Source organism: Amphiprion ocellaris, chromosome 9 (assembly GCF_022539595.1).
Source record: "Amphiprion ocellaris isolate individual 3 ecotype Okinawa chromosome 9, ASM2253959v1, whole genome shotgun sequence".
NCBI classification, from domain to species: Eukaryota; Metazoa; Chordata; class Actinopteri; family Pomacentridae; genus Amphiprion; species Amphiprion ocellaris.
In genome coordinates this window covers 15,547,645-15,567,230 of record NC_072774.1, presented here as the reverse complement: position 1 = coordinate 15,567,230, position 19,586 = coordinate 15,547,645, and the positions used below count along the sequence as shown (strand labels likewise).

Here is a 19,586-nt window from a genome sequence, read left to right as displayed (position 1 = left end):
TACTCTCTGTACAATAAATCTACAAGTTGACTTAAGAACACTGAATCTCCCTTTTTTGTCTTTTCTCAAACATGTTGAAAATTTTCAGTATTAGCATAATTTAGTGAGTCAGATGAGAAATTCACCACAAACATACTTATGTCAAAAATGTCCTTATTCTCTTCAGGAAACCTGCCTAGTTGAGACATCACATTTTGTCCATTCAGCCTTTTGTCTCTTTCTTTTGGTCAATCTTGCACTGTTCATCATGTATCACTTGTATCCAGAGCTCTTCAAAATAGGTGTGATCCCTGCAGCATTTAGGAGTCTGTGCAGGCGCTTCAAGTAACTCCACAGGGAAACTTAAACCATATACACTTTAACCAATATAACCAGCTTCTTCACACAAAAAACATCTGCATAGGAAAAACGGTCATAGTGAAATAGTTCTACAAGAAGTTCTCCCAAAAAATTTACTGGATGTAACCTCATTTCTATGATAATGTGTATAGCCCTTTCCAGACTTTGGATTGGCTTTGCTGTTATTCTGTGATCCATTAGATTCTGACCTTTGCAACTGCAAACACTTTATTATATTGTCAGTAAAAATCACTGTATTATTGTTATCCAAAGATATGCAACAACTGTAAATATTTCTGGTAGGGCTCATAATGTTGGCAGCATTCCCATTTTTTCTATGCATTTTCATCATCATGGATCATTTGTAAAATGAGGCTATGACTGATGCATTCATCACTAATTCACTTCAGTATAAGGTACCAGCATGGAAGCTTTATCTGTCATCACCATTCAAACCTGGCAGAACAATATTATAAACTTCACTCATTTAAACTCAAATACCAGGGAAAAAACAAACTTTAATCCTCAGTGGTGCTTTCTAATGCAATAATGATGAACTAAAGCCAAATACAATTCTTTAAAAATGTTGTATCTGTCAGTTCTGAGCACTGAAAAAGTAAAACCGCTCCACATGTTTCAAACTCTTTTATTTATCCACAAATTACATAGGAATTACATGGTTGCACATACACACGAGAGGACTTATTTGTGTGGCTGATTCCTTTCCCCATATTCATGCTTCCAGGTTTAAAATTGATAATCTGTTGTTAGCGGTTATTAATTTGTGGTGATGTTTTTTGTGGAAGCCAATAATTATAGATTCTGATCACTGTTTAAGTTTGTGCAAGACCTCCTTGGTCAACTGTTTACTGTATCGGTTAATCTTCCAGTGTCCAGGCATCCATCCCAGCAGAAAACGATGAAAATCTGTCCATGCAAATGCAAACATCTCCCGCCACTCTTTCTCCAGGGCATCAGAGTCCACATCTTTTTTCACAGACAGCTTCAGCTCTGAGAAATAGTAATCCAATAGTGCTGGTACCCTCTTTTCACACTCCTTCTCCTCCATGCAGCTTCCCAGGAAATACACAACGTCTTTTATCCCACAGCCTCCACCAACGTACTGAAAGTCCACAGCTGCCACGTCCTGCCCACTCTGGGAGAAACAGAAATTGGCTAACTTAGCGTCCCCGTGAACGATGGTCTTGAAGCGACACTCGTTGAGGATCCTGTCGATGTCGCTGGCGGCTGCTTTGAGCTCGGCGTCCTCCATGGCCTCCAGCTCGTCAGGTCGGGTCTCTAGGTGCCAGTAGGTACCGACAGGCCACAGACCCTCTGGTGCTGCACCCAGGAAGACAGCATGGAAGTGGGCAAGCCAGCTCAGACAGGCCCTTATCTCCCTGTCCTTCACGCTGGTTCTATCAAGAAAAACAAACATTCTAATTGTCCAACATGTAATGTATATATATATATATTTTTTTTTTTTGATCATGTTTCACTCATCATCATGCTGTCAAATCTTGAAAACAAAGCTTGCTATTAGAGTTACTTTCTATTTTCAAAGTACTCACATCCACATTTAATGAGTGATGGAGAAACGTTTGACCTTTTCAAGGCTTTAACTGGGGTCAAACGAGAGACCTGAGCAGGAATTCACCTGCTACCCAGAAATTACACATGGTGGGTTTTTAGGAAATTGCTATTTTCAATCTGCCTTCAATTTGTGCAGTTTAAAGCAAAAAAGAGTTTTATTTTCGAATAAAATTGTATTCATAACATTTAATTTAATTTATTGACCAAACCAGATGATTTAACAGAATTTCAGGGTGAGAAAAGCTGGTTTTAAAGCAGTTCTATGCAGCATCAAAGAAAATAAAAAATCATTTTTCACCTCTTTGGTAACTTGACTTTCATGTATTTAAGCAGAATAAGCATTTTTGTTTATCACAAGGTGAGAAATAACAAAGAGACGCACAGATTTTTTTGTCATATAAGGTAACAGACTATTATCTTTACTATAAGCAGGCTGATCATGCTTACTGTTGTGTGTAGTCATATTCAAAAGGACCGGTCTTAGTCAGGAAAACTCCTATGGAAATATTTCACCATTTTAAAACTAATGAATATAAAATGTGTGCAATGCAGGATTCCCATTTCTCAACTTACAACTGCAGTTTGTACAATGTTGTCGCTGAAATTTCACAGGAATAAAAAGCAACACTGCTCTGTCATTTTATGGAAATTTAAACAGATTTTCCGCTACATTGAAGCTACATTATCTGTGCTTATACCTTCTCTGATCATAACTGGCCACATCCAGATCCTCCAGCACGATCAGCATCTCGTCGCCATAGGAACGGGCAGCCAGGCAGGCAGGGATGCGACACCTCTGATTGGTGGAGTAGTTCTGGTACCAGTGCGTCTCCACCTGGTAGGATCTCACTTTACGACTGTGGGAGCGATCCGTGTTCCAGCCGCCGGGGTGCTCGGCCTCCTCTGGGAACTTGACATGTTTGACGACCACAGAGGGCCGGTCACAGCCCTCCAGGTACAGCCGGACTATCTCCCCATAGCCACTCCACAGGGTCTGGATCTTAGAACCAACTCGCAGAGATGAAGCACCACACACCTGCAGGATGAGATCCTGGTACTCCTGTTTCATTATTTAAACCTGCTCTGCACCACAGAGAAAAGGGAGTACAGTGTCAGTCAAATCCTCCTGTTGTTCAGTGCTGGTGATCACTGTTGGAGTGTGTCACTTACCTGACCCCTAAATGATCCAGCTTTTGCATCAAGGCAGCGAAAACAGGCTTCTTATGGATTAAGTGGACGACAAATAACAGTGAAGCCAATAAAACTTCAGGTAACAGTAAACAACAGCCCTCGAAACATGTCAGAACACAGACAACTGACTCTCAGCTCCAGGAAGTGCTCTCACCAGCCCTCTGTGTGGTGTTTAAAGAGACAGACGTGACATAGAGTAAGTCAGATGAGTATCACTGCCACCTACTGGACTGGAGTGTGAAGGTTTTTGCTCAACAGAACGCATTTTAAATGATTTTCCACAATGTAAGTGTTTAGAACTAAATAATCAAGATTTAAATTCAGAAATAATTATTTTGAGTTGGAATTAATAAACAAAAATTTAATTTGACTTAATTTAATTTGATTTAACTTGATATGGGAAGTCATTGTGTTATCATATCACACACAAACAGAGCAGAGGGCCTTCAAAACCAGAAAAATGTCAAAAATAAAATAAAATAAAATTAGTATAAATATTTTAACTGCCATTGGTGATCCTGTAGCTTTCTCAGTCATACCTGACTTAAACTGGTCATTGCATCTCTGGACAGTGTTCAGGCAGCTCATATGATGGCTTTGTACACTGCAATTGAGTGAAAATGCAAATTGTGTAATTACTCATAGCATTTCTATGTGATGGCATACAGTACAGTACTTAATGTAGGCAGAATCTGTGCACATGACCTCATGGAGCTATTTTTTTTTTAATGTGCAGATTGCACAGACATACTCTTTTACTTTGCTGCATTTACATTTGGCTGTGTGTTGTCAGTGTCTGATATTTTAGTTTTTTATTGTAAAAACATACTCATCACAGATGGAATTATGTCCTGGATTTTGCTGTACTGACCTATTTAATTGTGATTTCTCAGTAAATTAAAAAAATCAAAAACCAATCAGTGAATCAATCAAACATTTCTGCTCAAGTAGTTTTTTTGTGAGATACTGAAGATGTCATGCATGTTGTATATGCATAAATTGACAAAATTTCCATGTCACTTTGACCAAAAATAGAATCCATTGCCTAAAATTAGTTCTATAAAAATATCCCCAATGAACTGAAATGCTAAAGCATTTATAAACCTTTATTTAAACTTGGAGCTACATTGAGCCAGCGGATTCATTTACAAAGACAAAAATATACAAAAGATGGAAGCAAACAAACACAATAAACAGAGATAAAACTTTCCAGCTGAAGCCGGCATCTCGCTTTCCCGCTGAAACCAGTATTTAGTTTGCCAGCTGCTTGACCTTGAACTACACATGAACTCATATGCACATATCTTTCTGCCTCAGACAATCTTTTTTCCCAGTTGAAGCAATTCTGTGGTCATACAGAATTGTTGAATTTGTACATGAATCTAATTTAAACATCATATTTCTTAATTTTGTCATTTTTTCAGTTCAAAATCTCCCAACAGTACGATCAGCCATCTCCTCTTTTACCTCTCTCTCTACGGCAACCATAAAATAAAGGCACAAAAATGCAAAAAGTTGTGTTTAAAAAATGTAATTTACAGAATGGAAAATCATCACGAATGACTGACAGCATTTTTGGTTTCAGTAATCTGACCTTTCTTAGTCACAGGAAATGCAATAAATGCATCAATAGAGGGATAACAAAAGATATCTGGAAAAAGCTGGAAGCACTGTGAGATTATGCTTTTTTAACTTCTCAAGTGCTTTTGGGGGCATTGAGCCCCCACTTTTGAGGGGACCACCACCTCACAGCTTGGATTAGAAACTACCATACCTACCGTCTACAGTGCTGCCAGTCCAACATGGTTGTCCACAGGGAACTGTCCTTGTTCCCTTTCTCGTCACCCTCAGACCTCGTGCACAGTTCAGCCAACTGTCATCTGCAGAAGCTCTTTGACGACTCGACACTCGTCTGCCTCATCACAGATGGTGACGACAGAGAGTACAGAGAACTGACCCGGATATTTGTCTGTTGATGTCAACAGAATCGCGTCCAGGTCAATGCTGAGATAACCAAAGAACGATTGGTGGAATTCCACAAGTCCAAAGTTAGTCAGCCAACACCTGTGAACACCCAGGGAATGGACATTGAGATGGTGACATCTTATTAGTACTTGGGAGTTTACCTGAACAATAAACTTGCCAGGTCAGACAATACAAATGCTCTCAACAACAAAAGACAGAGCAGACTCTATCTGCTGAAGAGACTCGGGCCTTCTGGAGTGCAGGAAGCATTGATGAGGTCCTTTTGCGATTCTGCAATGGCATCAGCCATCTTTTTGCAGATGTATGCTGGGGCAGCAGCATTTCTGCAGCAGACAGGAAGAGACTCAAACTGAAAAAGAAGCTTTGTCCTAGGAGGCCCCCTCGACCTGGTGGAGGTGATGGGAGTCAGGAGGATGATGGCTAAGCTATCATGGAGAACATGCCCTACCCTCTGCAGAAGCCTCTGACAGCACATGGCAGCTCCTGCAGTGGCCGGCTGTTTCAACCGCAGTGTGTGACGAAGAGATATCACAGGTCCTTCCTTCCTGTAGCCGTCAGACTTTACTACCAGCACTGCTCCCAGTAGACGACAGAACAAAAAAACTGTCATATTTCTTTTTGGTGCAATATCAACACATTCAAAGCTATGAATTATGGATATTTTGTACACTCGAAAGCTTAAAGAAAAGATGTGTACATATACAAGAATCTGTGCAATATCAGCACTTTTCTACTTACAGACAAATCTGTGCAATATAGATACAATCTTTGCATATTTACAACAATTATAACTTGTATTTCTACTCATAAAAGAATATGTGCAATATTGTTGATATGTGCAGCACTGTTGTTTTCACACCTGTAGGAATTTGGACAATCTGAATGAGTACTGACATTTCTTAAATATTTGTACTAACCCCTTTGTTGCTGTAACAATGCAAATTTCCCCACTATGGGATTAATAAAAGCTTATTTTATCATATTGTAAGATAAGTCTATCAGAACAACAAGGACATTTGACTACTCTTAAGTAAAGCTGACATTCAAGTAGCCAAAAATTGTGTTTTGAAAGACAGAAAGCAAATCAGTTTTGCACAGCTTTCATTCTGACAACAGCAATTAGTTTAAACTCACTCACTGAGAACAAATTCCGCACACCCATGTTGGATTCAGGCAACACTTCTACCTGTGGCTGGATGTTAACTCAGAATGTGCGACATCCTAAAATGATGATCCAGAGGGCAGTCGCCCTAACAATTAGGAGGATGTGGAGAAAGTCAACCAGCAGTCTCTCCTGCAGTGAAAACGAGCTCTAGACTGACTTTCTTATAAATCAAGGATCAAAGCAAAAATACCTAGGTTCATTTGAGTTCGATTTTAACATTCTGAACACCACTGTGGCTACATTTTGATTGCAATCAGTGGGCAATTTCCACATTTATGAGGAGGGTAGAGCAGTAAGCTTTCAAATTTGAGAATCTTCACTAAATTAAGTCTGTTCACCTGTAAGATCACATTCATGTTAAACTTTAAAAAAAATACAATAACATGAAATTAATTGTTAAATATATAAGCTTTGCAATTACTTCTATAAAAACAAATGAGGACCAACATCTGCCCCTGCGGATGTCCCTCGTGCTAACATGTGCCCCACTCCCCTTCATTTAGTTCTGAATGAACTTTCGAGACTTCCGTGGAACTTCTTATTTTCATAAAGCAACAGGGGTTGCCCCCTGTCAATTTCTTATGGTTTACAGTTCTGGTAGGTAGGAATTATTTTTTACCATTATTGGTCTGACGTAAACTCCTCTGGATAAGTTGGTAATAACATTTAGAAACATATATTCGAGCTGTCAGACTAAACGTTGTCGTATATTTTTCGGCTGTGACCACCACACCCCTACTAGAAGTCCAAGTGGTACATTCCAAATGACAGCTCGACCTGGGCTAGCCTTCATGCCCGACCATCAGGAGACTGTCAGAAGCACGGAAACGTAGTTTTCATCAACAACTCGGTGTTTTATTTAAATCTGGTAGTCGCCAACATGTCTGCTCCTAAGAAGGGAGACTTGTCTTCGAGTGAAAAGGAGTTGTTTGAGGTTATCACTGCAGGTAAGCCCCTTCGGCTAACGCTAATCCCTGAAAAACCCATAGAGCCGTTAGCTCTCGTTAGCATGTGTAAATGAAGATATAAATAAGACAAAAGAATGGCAGCTTAACATCTTTGCTTCTATGTATTATTCGCCTTGTTAAATTATGACACTTAACTAAATGTTTAGTTTCCCAGCAAAGCTTTGTAGTATCTACTGTTAGCTAAGGGCTAATACTGTATGCTTGTGATAGCTTACTGTCTTAAACATTCCCCTCTCAGTGATCCCTACTTGCAGAATGATGAGTTATTAACAAAGTGTCCTCAGCAATGTCTTCACTGTCGATTAAGAGGATTGTGCAATGTGTAACAATTGGATTATAGCAGATGCTTTTATTACAAAGTCTGCAAAATGTAGATGCGAGATTACTCTGCAGAGCTGCAAACTGCTGGGTGCCATTTAACATTGCACTAATACTGAATTTGTGGTTATAGGTAATGTTCAAGAGGCCTCAAGGCTGTTGGGCTGTAAGGATGTTCGAGTGAACTGTTTGGATGAGGTAAAAGAACATTTATAACAGAAACATACTATCAAAACAGGTAGACTGCATTTCCTCTAAATCACAAATATTAGCCCTAACATTTGTACTTAAGTTCAAGGACTCTATTATTACTGTTACTGTTTCTTTAACCAAATGAAGCTACTTGTTCATCATAAAGTAACCGATTAGGATTTAGTCCTCATGGGTTTTAAAAAATTTGTGAAACGTAAAAATGATGAATACATCATATTACATAAAAAGCTCTATTTGCAAAGCCCTTCCGTCGTTCAGTGACATATGCGTGGGACAAGAGTCATGATTTGCCGCACTGAAGGGCTTTTGAGGGGGTCCTTCTTCCTGTCACTCTTTCCTGTTCACCTGTCACAATCAGGTGTTTGGCGTAGGTGTTTTGTTATGTTTAAGTAATACATTGTGTGTTGTGAAGTGTTTATTTCAGGCAAACATGCTGTCCATACTAAGTGGCAGATAACTTCACATTTGCTGTAAAAAAAAAAAAAAAAAAAGAGAAGAGTATGATGTGAAATTCAGTGGGAAAAATTGAAGCAATGCACAAAATATATGTACAGTTTGTTCTGAGCATACCAAGTATGACTGAATAGCAACACAAGCACACTGAGTACATTCATACAGGCATGTCTGCTGTGTGAGAATTCAACAGTTTTGTAGCCAAAGGAACAAAAGACTTCTGTAGTGGTTGTATGTTATCCGTAGAGTGCAGCAACATTGACCACATCTAAGTAGCTCAGACTGTAGAGAAAGCATCTGATGTGGTCCAGAATATTTTTTTTGGCAGTTTGAGAGCAGTCCTTTTGAATATGGACTGAAGGGAAGGTTAGTTTTTCGGACTGACCGCCCTCAACGATGTGTGCACCGGACGGTTCAGCTGAGACTTAAGGGTAACTGTTAGATTACCAAACCAAACAAATATGCCATACAGAAAAACAGATTCAACGAAGGCGTGATAGCACATCACCATTACCCTCTGGGCCATTTCAAAGAGCTAGAGCTTATGTAGGAAGTATGCATTTTTGCTGTAGGTTATCGCGTCTTACAATAGGCTATTATCAATAAACATTTATGAGTCACCTTGTATAACAGGCTCATGTTCAGTCATGATTTGTGAGTGGTTGCTCACTGATTTAGTAACAAAAATCACTTCCTCTCTTTTCTTAGCATACAGTAAAAGACTATTGTTTACACCGTGTGACAAAGTCTCCGTAGTATAATATTGGATCTCCTTATCATGATGCAGAGGGCCAGGAGTGTTAATATCACTCCTGGTGGTATGAATACTTCTGGAATGATGACACCAGTATTCATAAGTGTACATTGTAAGTAACAGTTTTTAACCTACACATCCCTTGATATCGCTATTGTTAATTGACCTGGACCCACATTAACCTTTACCAACTGAGACCTGCCAGTCAGAAATGACAGTGTGTGTGTTCTGCTGCTGTGTTTTGAATTGCATCATCTCAATTCATTTATGAAAGCACAAAGCCTCATGGTTCAAATGGTGTAAGCGATTTCAGGATACTTCAGGAGCAGCAGTAACAGTTTCTTACTTTCCAATATGTGTGCATAAACCGAAAAACTGTAGTTTCTTGACTTTCCTTTCATACATCCTTGTTGAATCAGTGTATTTGCACACCTTTATCACCCTAAAAGTCCAACGTTTAGTGTTTTTTTTTTTTTTTAATTTTATTTTTTTTTAGTTAACAAGGTGCGTGTTAAGAGGGCAGCATAATGGTGCTATGATTAGCATTGTTGCCTCAAAGCGAGAGGGTTCTAGGTTGGAATCTTGGCCTGGGGTATTTCTATGTGAAATTTGCATCTTCTCCCTGAGCCTGTGTGGGTTCTCACCGAGTGCTCCAGCTTCCTCCCACAGTCCAAAGTCAGCTAGAATAGTCAACCCTACAGAGGGTAAAGCAGTGTATATAAAATACATGATTGTGTAAATGCATTATCCTTCAGTCCTCAAGATTTATGCAAAAATTGTGCAGTATGTATCAGCTTTTTTGTCTCATCCACAGTATGGGATGACTCCTCTCATGCACGCCGCTTACAAAGGAAAAGCAGACATGTGCAAACTGCTGCTGCAACACGGAGCTGATGTGAATTGCAATGAACATGAGCACGGATACACAGCGTTGATGTTTGCTGGCCTGTCAGGTGTGTTGTTAATGTGATATGGTAAACTTTTAACATGTTTGTGTTGATAACCACAGCGATGGGATCGATAATATCAAAAAATCAGTTGTTTTCAGAAGTGTTGTGACTCTTCTCCTCTGTGCCTGCAGGGAAGACTGATATCACCTGGATGATGTTGGACGCAGGGGCAGAAACAGACGTAGTCAATTCTGTTGGAAGGACCGCAGGGCAGATGGCAGCGTTTGTCGGTATGTTTGGACGTAACATCCTCAATTATACAGCAGTTCAGTGTTTTTAGGTCTTACTAGTCATCAAGGGATGCTTCTATCAGTCAGAAAGACGTTTTCCAATATATTTAGTCCCCGAATGTAGTTACTAATGAGATGCTTTACAATCTCTAATGGTAGTGAAGCCACACTTTACATTTACCCAGTACACTAAGATATTAGGATAAATGTCAGTAATGCTCTTGAGGAGATGTGAGTTGTTGGCACTGATGATGATTAGTGCAATATCTATGTGGCCACTAAACATTTTTGTTAAAGCTTCATACAAAGTGTGTATAGACTGTAGGATTACCATTAGATTGACTTCTGTCTGCACCATCGTTTGCGATTACAACAACTGGACAAATGTAGCACTACTTCAGACCCCTTCATTCTATAAATGTAAGCAGTATAGTGCAGAAAAATAAGCCACTTCCTCTGTTTCCTCCTCAGGGCAACATGACTGTGTCACAGTGATCAACAACTTCTTCTCCCGTGCTAGACTGGATTACTACACCAAGCCCCAGGGTTTAGAGAAAGAACCCAAGCTGCCACCCAAATTGTCTGGACCCCTGCACAAGGTCATCATGAGCACCAACCTGAACCCTGTTAAGGTATGACTCACTCAATGGGGACAACAGGTGACAAGGAGGATGTAATGTAGTAATTCTTAAAATGTGTTCATATGCAACCTGCAGACTTACACCAACCTCATCCAGCCTGTCATCTTCAAATGTCTCCTTTTTCTATTTCTTCCCTCTGGGCAATAGAAACAGTAGAAAACAAATATTTGTTACATGCACCTGCTTATATGTCTTCATCCAAATGCATTTAATCCCTGATTAAATCCCGTCATAGAGCTAGGAGGCAAGTGATCATACAACTAACCAGCTGCTGCAGTGAGCGGTTAGATTGAAAACTAGCATGTTGTCTCTTCAGCTTGTCATTTGTGCCAAAAATAGACATCAGTGATTGTCATTACCAACTGATGCAGCTACACAGTGCTGATAATTGTTGTATGTTTGCTGTCACCATCTTGCTTTGTCTCCCTTTCTTTTTAACTGTAATGGAACTAGAGACTGGTTTTGGCACTGGTACAGCCTGTAACTGAATGTTCAGAGATAAACAGGAGAGATATTCTTCGGTGTGCTTTAATTTATCAAATGTGTTTAACTGAGCTATGACAAGAATGCACAGTTACAGTTAGATTTTCTGCGTGGCAGAGTGATATTTTCACATCACGGTTAATGAGCAGTGACATTAAAATATGAGTCTTGTTGCTATGTTTAGGCCTGGACGGTAGTTCTACTGTATACTTTAGGTACAGGCATGATGTGAATGATATAGTACCTAAAATCACCTAATTTATTCAGTTTGATATGTCAAAAAAAAGTGATTACACTGATGGAAAATTGTCCAACATTGTCATGAAGCAGTCTTGGTTATGTATTTGCAACAATGCCCCAGTACAACAAGTGATCTACCAAGATGCAGAAGCTACAATAATATACACTGTGTGACTAAATCTTAAAGTATATATATTTACTTGCAAGACTGCAGCAGAGAAAACAACCCTTAAGTATATTTTCTTTCATTCATGCTAAACTTTGAAACATAACTTTGGAAATGTGAAATGAAACAATAACAGTTGCAGACAACATCAGATCTGGTGTAAAAGCAACACAACTGGTTAAAGGAAAAGCTTCTTTTTTGATAGCTTAATGCTTATTTCCTGTGTTTTCCAGATGGTGATGCTGGTGAAGGAGAACCCTTTACTGGCAGAGGTGGAAGCTCTGGAAAAATGTCGCCGGGTGATGGAGCTAATCTGTGAGAAGTGCATCAAGCAGCAGGACATGAACGAGGTGTTGGCCATGAAGATGCACTACATCAGCTGTGTGCTGGGAAAGTGTGCCTCCTTCCTCAAGGATCGGGAGGACAAGCTAGAAGGCCTCATTAAAAGGTGAGGCTGTGTGAGACATTGGAGATCATTTTGTTACTGTCAGTTTTTGATACATTAAAGCTGTAATGTCAGGAAAAAGTAGTAGGAATATATTTCATTCTGCTTTCCTCTGTCGTTTTTTGCTACTTTGTGTACCTTGTTACTGAAGGTTCTTCGACACTGAAGTGTCTGTGTTTCTGGAGTGTTTTTGTCAGCGCTGATAGCTCCAGGATTAGCTGTCATTACTGTCACATTACTAACAAACCTCAGAGGAGCCTGAGTGGAGCTCTGCCTATTCCAGCACATTAAATCTCCCAATTAAAGTTCCAAAACATATTGAATTAGTTCTGGCATTTCTTTTATCATTATAACAGTTGGAAAATAAGGTGGATTTCCTACAATGTTTGACCTTTAAACTCCGTTCTCCAGTTTGCTGAAGGGTCGGGACAGCGACGGCTTCCCCGTGTATCAGGAGAAGTTTATCAGAGAGTGCATCCGCAAATTCCCTTACTGTGATGCAACTCTGCTGCAGCAGCTGGTGCGGAGTATCGCTCCTGTTGACATTGTAAGTTTTAAAATTCAAACTTCACAATCAGTCAAAATAGTTTTTATTACCCTGTTCTGAAACTGGAGGTCAAGTCTTTGTGACACATTTTGCATTATATTTGAATAAGTCTTATATAAATGTGATTGCACATTTAATAGTTGATTTGTTTTCCTGTTGTTTTGTTCTCCTAACCAAAGGGTAATGACCCCACAGCTCTGTCAGTGATGACTCAGGCCATCACAGGTCAGGTCGGCTTCATGGATGCAGAGTTCTGCACGTCCTGTGGAGAGAAAGGAGCTGAGAAGAGATGCTCCATCTGTAAAATGGTGAGAGTCAAAAGTACAGCAATTGATCACTTTCACTTGAAACAACTCACTCTTGCCTACAAAAAATTCACATCCATTGCTTTGCATCATCAATAGCTTTCTTTCCCGCTATTCATTTTCTCATTTTCACATGGGGTGAAATTGTTTTCATGACCTCTTCTGAGACTCTTTATTTCACCTGATCTGCTGGTATTTCTTTGTCTTTTTCGATTTGTAATCACTGTTTAAATAAAGTAATCTATTTCTTTCACCAGGTGATCTACTGCGGCCAAGCATGCCAAAAGATGCACTGGTTCACCCACAAGAAAGTTTGTAAGAAGCTCCAAGAGCAGAGAGAGAAGCAAGAAGCAGAAACAGCCAAACTGAGGATGCAGCAGAGCAAAGGTATTTTATCCAAGTGCCAAAGTATTAACAGATAAACTACCACAAAATACAGTGGTGGGGTCAAGTAGCAGAAATAAAAATACTTGACATTTATCTGACATCAGCTGCACATGAACTACGACTACTTGCCAGTGATTGGTGATGATATCTTTCAAGTTGCCATTTCTGAACATTGAATTTGTGTCTAATGTAAAAAATATTGATAAATTTGATCTTTTTGCATATTTGAATTTTCTAGCTTGTTTATTTGCTAACATTTTCTGCATGTTTTATTGTATTATATAAACATTCAGCTCAGTATGTATAGTACAAAATCCAAGAAATTACCAATGTTTCTTTTATGACATGTTGGTGAAAATAGTTTAAAGGTAGATTTGCATTTTACTTTCTTTTTCGTTGTCCCGAAGGACTTTATTGAGATTAAGCTGCAGTGATCTCGTGCAGCGTAAAAAAATGGAGATTTAAAAAACAGGCAAATAGTTTTTTAAACAATGTATAAAATATTAAGCTTTAAAAATCGGTCTGAGTGATGTAATTCAATTTTTAATGTACAAAAATAAAAGATTTTCATGCAAATTGTTTCATAACCAAACCATAGACAGAATATTAAAAATCTGTGTAGCCACAATGATGACACACATATTGATTTGTGTACTACCATTTAGAAGCCACGTTTTAGTGAGAACTTGAGAACATTGTAAATACTTATGCAGTAGCAACCTGTTAATCATGAGATGACCTTGTCCTAAAATGTACACTGCTTTATCGTCTTTTTTTTTTTACCTTTAATCGGATCATAATCTACAGGATGAACATCAAGCTGTACTGAAGGAGACTTGCAACTATCAATTGACACCACAAACTCAGTGGAAAAAATGTTTGCTGAGGCAACAAATCAAGTGAGAAGAAGGGTCATTTCCTAATAAATACCAATACAATTGGGCTTCTATCTTGTCACCCCCTGCTGGCCATTAGAAAGAATGCAGGTATAAGGTGTTAGAATGCGAAAATGCTGACTTTAACCTGAAATGCCTTGTTGTGTTTGTGTTTCAGAGGAGACTAAAGCAGTGCAGGAGGCCACAGAGTCCATGCAGGAGCTCTCAGTGGAGTCCAGTAGTGAGGTTGCTCCCTTAGACTCTGCAGCAGAAGCTCCAAACCCCACTTCCATCCCAGCTGCCGACAACTGAAGATGGCCTTAACAGTGGACGGCACAAAGCCAACCAACCAACCAACCAACCAACCACCCTTCTACAGAATACATCCATGCCCCACAGACAGAGACCAAACTGCAGTTACACTAAAAGCCAGGCAAAGACTGGTCCAGGAGGATAGAAGAACCTGTATTTACTGTCAGTCTGAGACTGTCATCAGAGCAGGGGGACACTAAATCATACAAGGAATGTTTGTGCCACAACTGTCATCTTTTTGTCCTTTTTTCTCTGTTAATTTTTCAGATAATATTGTCATATGTGAATGTGAACACTGCATAGACTGGTGTGTTTTGTGGTAGAGGTCACTTGGAGGAATCGTGGGGAAATATATGAAGCTCTAATGGTTCACATCCATGATGGAACGCAATTCTGCCTTAAGAAACTGTAGCAAACTGTGCGGGACGGAAGCGACTGTGTAGGCAATCAGAGCTGGTGTTTGTTTGCAATATACTTGGATTTGTTATCGGGGTGTTTCTTTTGTACAGATAACCTCATGGTAGCTTGTGAGTGGATAGCATGGCTGCACAATGTTGACCAAAAATGTATATTTTTAAATATGAATGACTTAAACATAAGTTTATTTTTAGTGTGTCGTGAATTGTGACGTTAACGCTCAGGATTTTCAAAAAAATTTAACAAAATGAAAATACATCCTTAGTTGGCCAGGCATTGCTTGTATACAGCACAAGAATATTATTATATTATTTCTTTCATTTCTTGTGCAGCCCGAATGGACAGAGAAACTAGAGTCAAAACATCATGTCCAGTAATTGTTTGACCTGAACGCTGAAGACATCCAACATGTCCAACAACTTGATCTTAAGTACATTAAATAAAGACCAACTTCACCGATGTATGGAGTAAATGTTCATATTTTAGCCGTACATTTTCTTTTACCTGTGTATTCTCTCTGTGACAGAGTGATGATCTTACATGGCTGGTTTCTGTGGTTTTCTGAATAGTAGGGAAGCCTGTGCAACCTAATGCAATCAATCATGGGTGATTTATCAAACAATGGATACAGATATAAGAGGCTCTCCACTCCTGCTGCAAAGTAGCAGACTGACATGCAATATGACCACAAACCACCAAATGAACTCATTTTGTGTCTCCAACCACACATCTTGCAGATTTGTTGCCTTTTTTGGTGTCACTTTTGTAGGTGTTTTTTGTCTCTTCCTGGTACCTGTACCTGTCCTTGTAGCCGATTTCCATTTCACATTTATTTTGCATCTCATTTTAGGTTGCTTTAATTTCACTTTGGCCCATTTTATATCTCATTTTGGTAATTTAGCTTCTTTTTTATTTTGTATTTTATGCTACATCTTTTGTAGTCATTTTTTGCTTGTTTTGTGTGTCAGTGTGATCTTTTGTTAGTCGTTTTGTGTAAGTTTAGGTTTCGGGGTGTCATTTTGCATCTTATTTTAGGTCCCAGTGTGTTCATCTGTGTGTCATTTTATCCCTGTTTGCTCAGAGTTTAGGTATTTGGGTGTCATTTTGGGTTAATTACGTCTTATTCTAGGTCTCTGTTTGGTCATTTCTGTGTCGTTTTGGTCATTGTGCGTCTCATTTTGATCATTTGATTCTCATTCTAGACATTTTGTGTCTCCATTTAGGCAATTGGGTATTATTTTGTGTCTCAATTTGTGTGTCAGTTTGGTCATTTTGTGTCTCAAGTTTTGTTTCCCTCCCCGATCAAAGCCATGAAAAATCAGTATTATCGCAGTAAAAGACACCACTTTTAGAAGTATTTTTAACACATAACAAAAACAGCGAAACAGCGGGACACGTCTTTGTACTGTGTGATGACAATAACCAATACTGATCTCTGAGAAACCAGCATCGTCTCTGTCCCTGTCGACTATGATTCCCGTCTGCCAAAGGCCACAGACTGCAGAACACGATGACGGTCCTGGTTGTAGATCTGGAAGGACCTTCTCCTCTCTGCTGGCTTCACTTCTGACAACAGAGAGGTACCGAGCTACTGTCTCCCAGCAACAACAAATGGAAACAAAGACTGTAAAGATGCATTAAGTAAGATTTTAGAATGGCAAAATCTATGTCTGAATGTCTGTTAACTTTACCTTTTCTATCTAAGACCTGTATTGAAGGCAAGCAATGAATCACATGGTGGCGAAACCCAGGTTCATGAGAGATGGGATTGAGGAAAAAAGCTGCATTTCAAACAGAAAATACAGTCACATCTCTTGTTGAACCGGCTCTAGGTCTGGATTCACAAGACAGCAATTCTCTCTACTTTTCCGATTAGGCTTACAACTTTCTTTGTTGATAAAGCTTATAGCTAAAGCTGGCAACCTTGAATCTTCCCTTAGTTATGCCTCTAATGCTGGGTCACTTCCTATGATGTACTGAGCAGCACTCCCATTGCAGATCACTAACTTTGTGTCTTATTTCTCCTGTTGTTCTGCCAGGGGTTTCTTCCCAGCAAAGGTGAGTTTTTATATATTTTTTTTTGTCTCATTGTTGCAAAGTGCTGCTCAAAGGAAATCCAAGAGAATCTTTCGACTTTTTGAGTTTCTTTCTATAATTTTCTACGGTTTTTTCCTCACTATATGAAGTGCCTTTAGATGGCAGGTTGTGAATTGCAGCTATATGAACTGAAATGAAGAGAATCTGCCCATCTACAAGGCTTTAAATTCTAGGTCTGCTTGGTGTTTCATCACTCACTGGCGTTTTGGAGTTGCTGCATCCTTCTGAGCTCATGCATCGTGTCTTCCAGCCCTCTGATCTGGTTGTTGTGGAGAAACAGAAGTCGAAGGCAGGTCAGATGATTTAGAGCACCTGAATTAGAGATGGGGGAAAACATATTGATAGACCTTACTAATTTTTTGCTTGTTTCTTCAGCTTCTTATCCAGGGAGTATATGGGTACACAGATTTATGCCTGCAAGAGCTGGACTTAGTGTGCTGAAGTCCTAGAGAAAGTTTTGCACTTTTTACTCCTCTACATTTATCTGACAGCTGTGTATTTACTTTACAAGCTCAAATTTACTTAGAAAATGACATTGAAGACATGTAGCCTTATAAAATACAATGTAGTTACTGCTTCCCTTAACTCATGATGTCAAAGTTAGTAGCAATCTCTCCTAATTTCATCATCTTTAAACTTTTCGGTTGACTTGATTTGAAGGCCAAAAGGGTAAAATGTTCAATATTTCACTTTAAAAAAAGCACAAATTTGTCTTTTTGGCACCATTAATGGTGACACCATCCTTCAGATTTAAGTTTCTTTTGTTGTTAACAGTTCCATATTTTTACTTGAGTAGGATTTTAAGACTTGTACTTAAAATGGAGAGTTTTTTTACTGTTATTGCTTTTTCTACCGCCTTTAAAGAAGCATTTTGTGCTTCTTCCTATCTAGAAATTACAGGGAGCTGTGCTGAAACTACATCTAAAAGTGAAAAGTAAATCATGAAATCATGAAATTAGCCTGTAAAGTTTACAATGATTAAAGATGAACCTGAAACAGACTTGATGTTATTATTTTCAAGGTGAAGTTCCGTCAGGCAGCAGTTGAGGGAACGACAGCTGAGCTCTCTGATCTGAAAGAATCAGAATGCGAATCAAATAGCTTTCTGCTCAGTTTAAACCTCAAAAGGCACCCTGTTGTTGAAATGCATGTACATTACAGTGGAGTACCTTGTTGTTGTTCAGCTCCAGCTTCCTTAGAAAGCGAAATCTTGATAAGTCTGGGACACTACTTAGTTTTCTGTCCAACAAAACCACAAAATAATTGAATGTCTCCATCTAAATAGCCTGGATATTTGTGAAATTATGCACATTGCAAACCTCAGACATGTATTTTAAATAAAAGCAAAAGTTCATCTTACTTTTTGACAAGACTGAGTTGGCAAACATCAATGTCCCTCCTTATTCCATGCTTCTGGAGAAAATCTTTGATGTCCTGAATTTAGTGAGGAAAAAGAAAATCTTTAAAAGTTACACTCATGTGCACTGAAGTTAAAATCGCTGTAAGCATCTGTTTAAGGAAAAGCCGTTCACCTTATTCACCTCCATTGTCTCTCCAGACCAGTCACACCTGTTGCCAGGGAACTCAACACAAACACAGAATAATTAGTTCTCTTGTATTTAAAAAAAAATACACAAATTTTCTGTTGCTTTGCTTCTTATGTGATTGTTTGGTAGAACAATAATGTTTCTGTTAATCTTTCTGAAGGTTAGACATTAAATATTAGTATTATTCATCTGTAGGAGAGGCAGATATCCAGGAGAGGGCAGTGTTTTACTATAACTGACAGGCAAATTTAAGTGAGTTTCGTTTTCATGTGTGTGCAGTGGAGGTTCACAGCTTTCACTCACCCACCAAACAGCTGATTTCACCCACAAACAGGAGCAGAATAACATCATAAGTAAAATCAGCTGGTGCAGTGATGCTTTGAAATGAATCTCTCCACATTTGACCCTCATGATTGAGAAAACTAAAACTCCTCACTCAAATCCCATATTTCACCACTGATTTTCATTTTAGGGAGGTACTGTCACACAGCTGAACACTGCAGTGGTGGAAAATCATTCTACAAGTAGATAAAAAAAACAACAACAATTTTTTTAGAGTATGTAAGTATCTAAGTATTTAGAAATGTTAACAGAAGTAGGCATCGACACCATGACTTTACAGGGAGATTTTTCACTTTTTTGTGGTCAAAAAGCAAAACAAAAAGACAACACAAAATTCATAGAGCATTTGACTTAGTTCTAGCTGATCATTATTCATATTAGTAAGAATTTAGACAATAAGAATAAAATACAAGTTGCTGCTGTCATCAATAAAGTTTGTTTTTGTTCCAAACACTGAGTCAAAGTGAGTGACGTTCAGTAAATTAGTGATAAATTGTCCTCCAGTATGAATCATTCATCAGTAATAGCCTAATTTTACACATGATCCAGGATGATAGAGATGCATTTTAGAAATACCATACTGTCAGTATTTTAGAGACAAGCCTAAAGTTTTCGGGGTCAC

At 38.9% G+C, this 19,586-nt stretch overlaps 2 protein-coding genes and 1 non-coding gene across 4 annotated transcripts; 1 reads left to right on the top strand and 2 right to left on the bottom strand.

Moving 5' to 3' along the window:
* Positions 1–969: 969 nt before the first annotated feature.
* On the bottom strand, positions 970–3,276 carry pkdc (protein kinase-like domain containing). 2 transcript variants are annotated; one of them, XM_023299746.3, is made up of 3 exons: positions 3,103–3,276; positions 2,631–3,015; positions 970–1,757 (listed from the first exon to the last, which is right to left on the bottom strand). In XM_023299746.3, exons 2-3 carry the CDS (start codon positions 2,999–3,001, stop codon positions 1,166–1,168), a joined length of 963 nt encoding a protein of 320 aa, XP_023155514.2. In that variant the 5' UTR covers positions 3,002–3,015; positions 3,103–3,276; the 3' UTR covers positions 970–1,165. The 2 variants fall into 2 exon arrangements, with proteins under 2 accessions (XP_023155514.2, XP_023155515.2); XM_023299747.3 differs by having other exon boundaries at positions 2,631–3,010.
* Positions 3,277–7,046: 3,770 nt separating this feature from the next.
* ankmy2a (ankyrin repeat and MYND domain containing 2a) lies at positions 7,047–15,437 on the top strand. The gene is made up of 10 exons (XM_023299737.3): positions 7,047–7,221; positions 7,694–7,758; positions 9,795–9,933; positions 10,062–10,160; positions 10,632–10,792; positions 11,924–12,138; positions 12,547–12,682; positions 12,862–12,990; positions 13,245–13,374; positions 14,428–15,437. The coding sequence occupies exons 1-10, from the start codon at positions 7,155–7,157 to the stop codon at positions 14,559–14,561; spliced, it is 1,275 nt and encodes a 424-aa protein (XP_023155505.1). The 5' UTR covers positions 7,047–7,154; the 3' UTR covers positions 14,562–15,437.
* On the bottom strand, positions 15,162–18,575 carry LOC111589043 (uncharacterized). Its single transcript, XR_008602636.1, has 5 exons — positions 18,436–18,575; positions 18,245–18,314; positions 18,066–18,147; positions 17,274–17,387; positions 15,162–16,759 (listed from the first exon to the last, which is right to left on the bottom strand). It is a non-coding gene; the product is annotated as an uncharacterized LOC111589043 (transcript).
* Between the last annotated feature and the right edge of the window lie 1,011 nt (positions 18,576–19,586).

Bases quoted from the DNA above. Each gene is read 5' to 3' on its own strand.
- ankmy2a (XM_023299737.3), top strand. From the start codon at position 7,155: ATGTCTGCTCCTAAGAAGGGAGACTTGTCTTCGAGTGAAAAGGAGTTG. The intron at 7,759-9,794 runs GTAAAAGAACAT...TCTCATCCACAG, and splicing joins GAGTGAACTGTTTGGATGAG to TATGGGATGACTCCTCTCAT. The intron at 10,793-11,923 runs GTATGACTCACT...TGTGTTTTCCAG, and splicing joins CCAACCTGAACCCTGTTAAG to ATGGTGATGCTGGTGAAGGA.
- pkdc (XM_023299746.3), bottom strand. From the start codon at position 3,001: ATGAAACAGGAGTACCAGGATCTCATCCTGCAGGTGTGTGGTGCTTCA. The intron at 1,758-2,630 runs GTATAAGCACAG...TTTTCTTGATAG, and splicing joins GCCAGTTATGATCAGAGAAG to AACCAGCGTGAAGGACAGGG.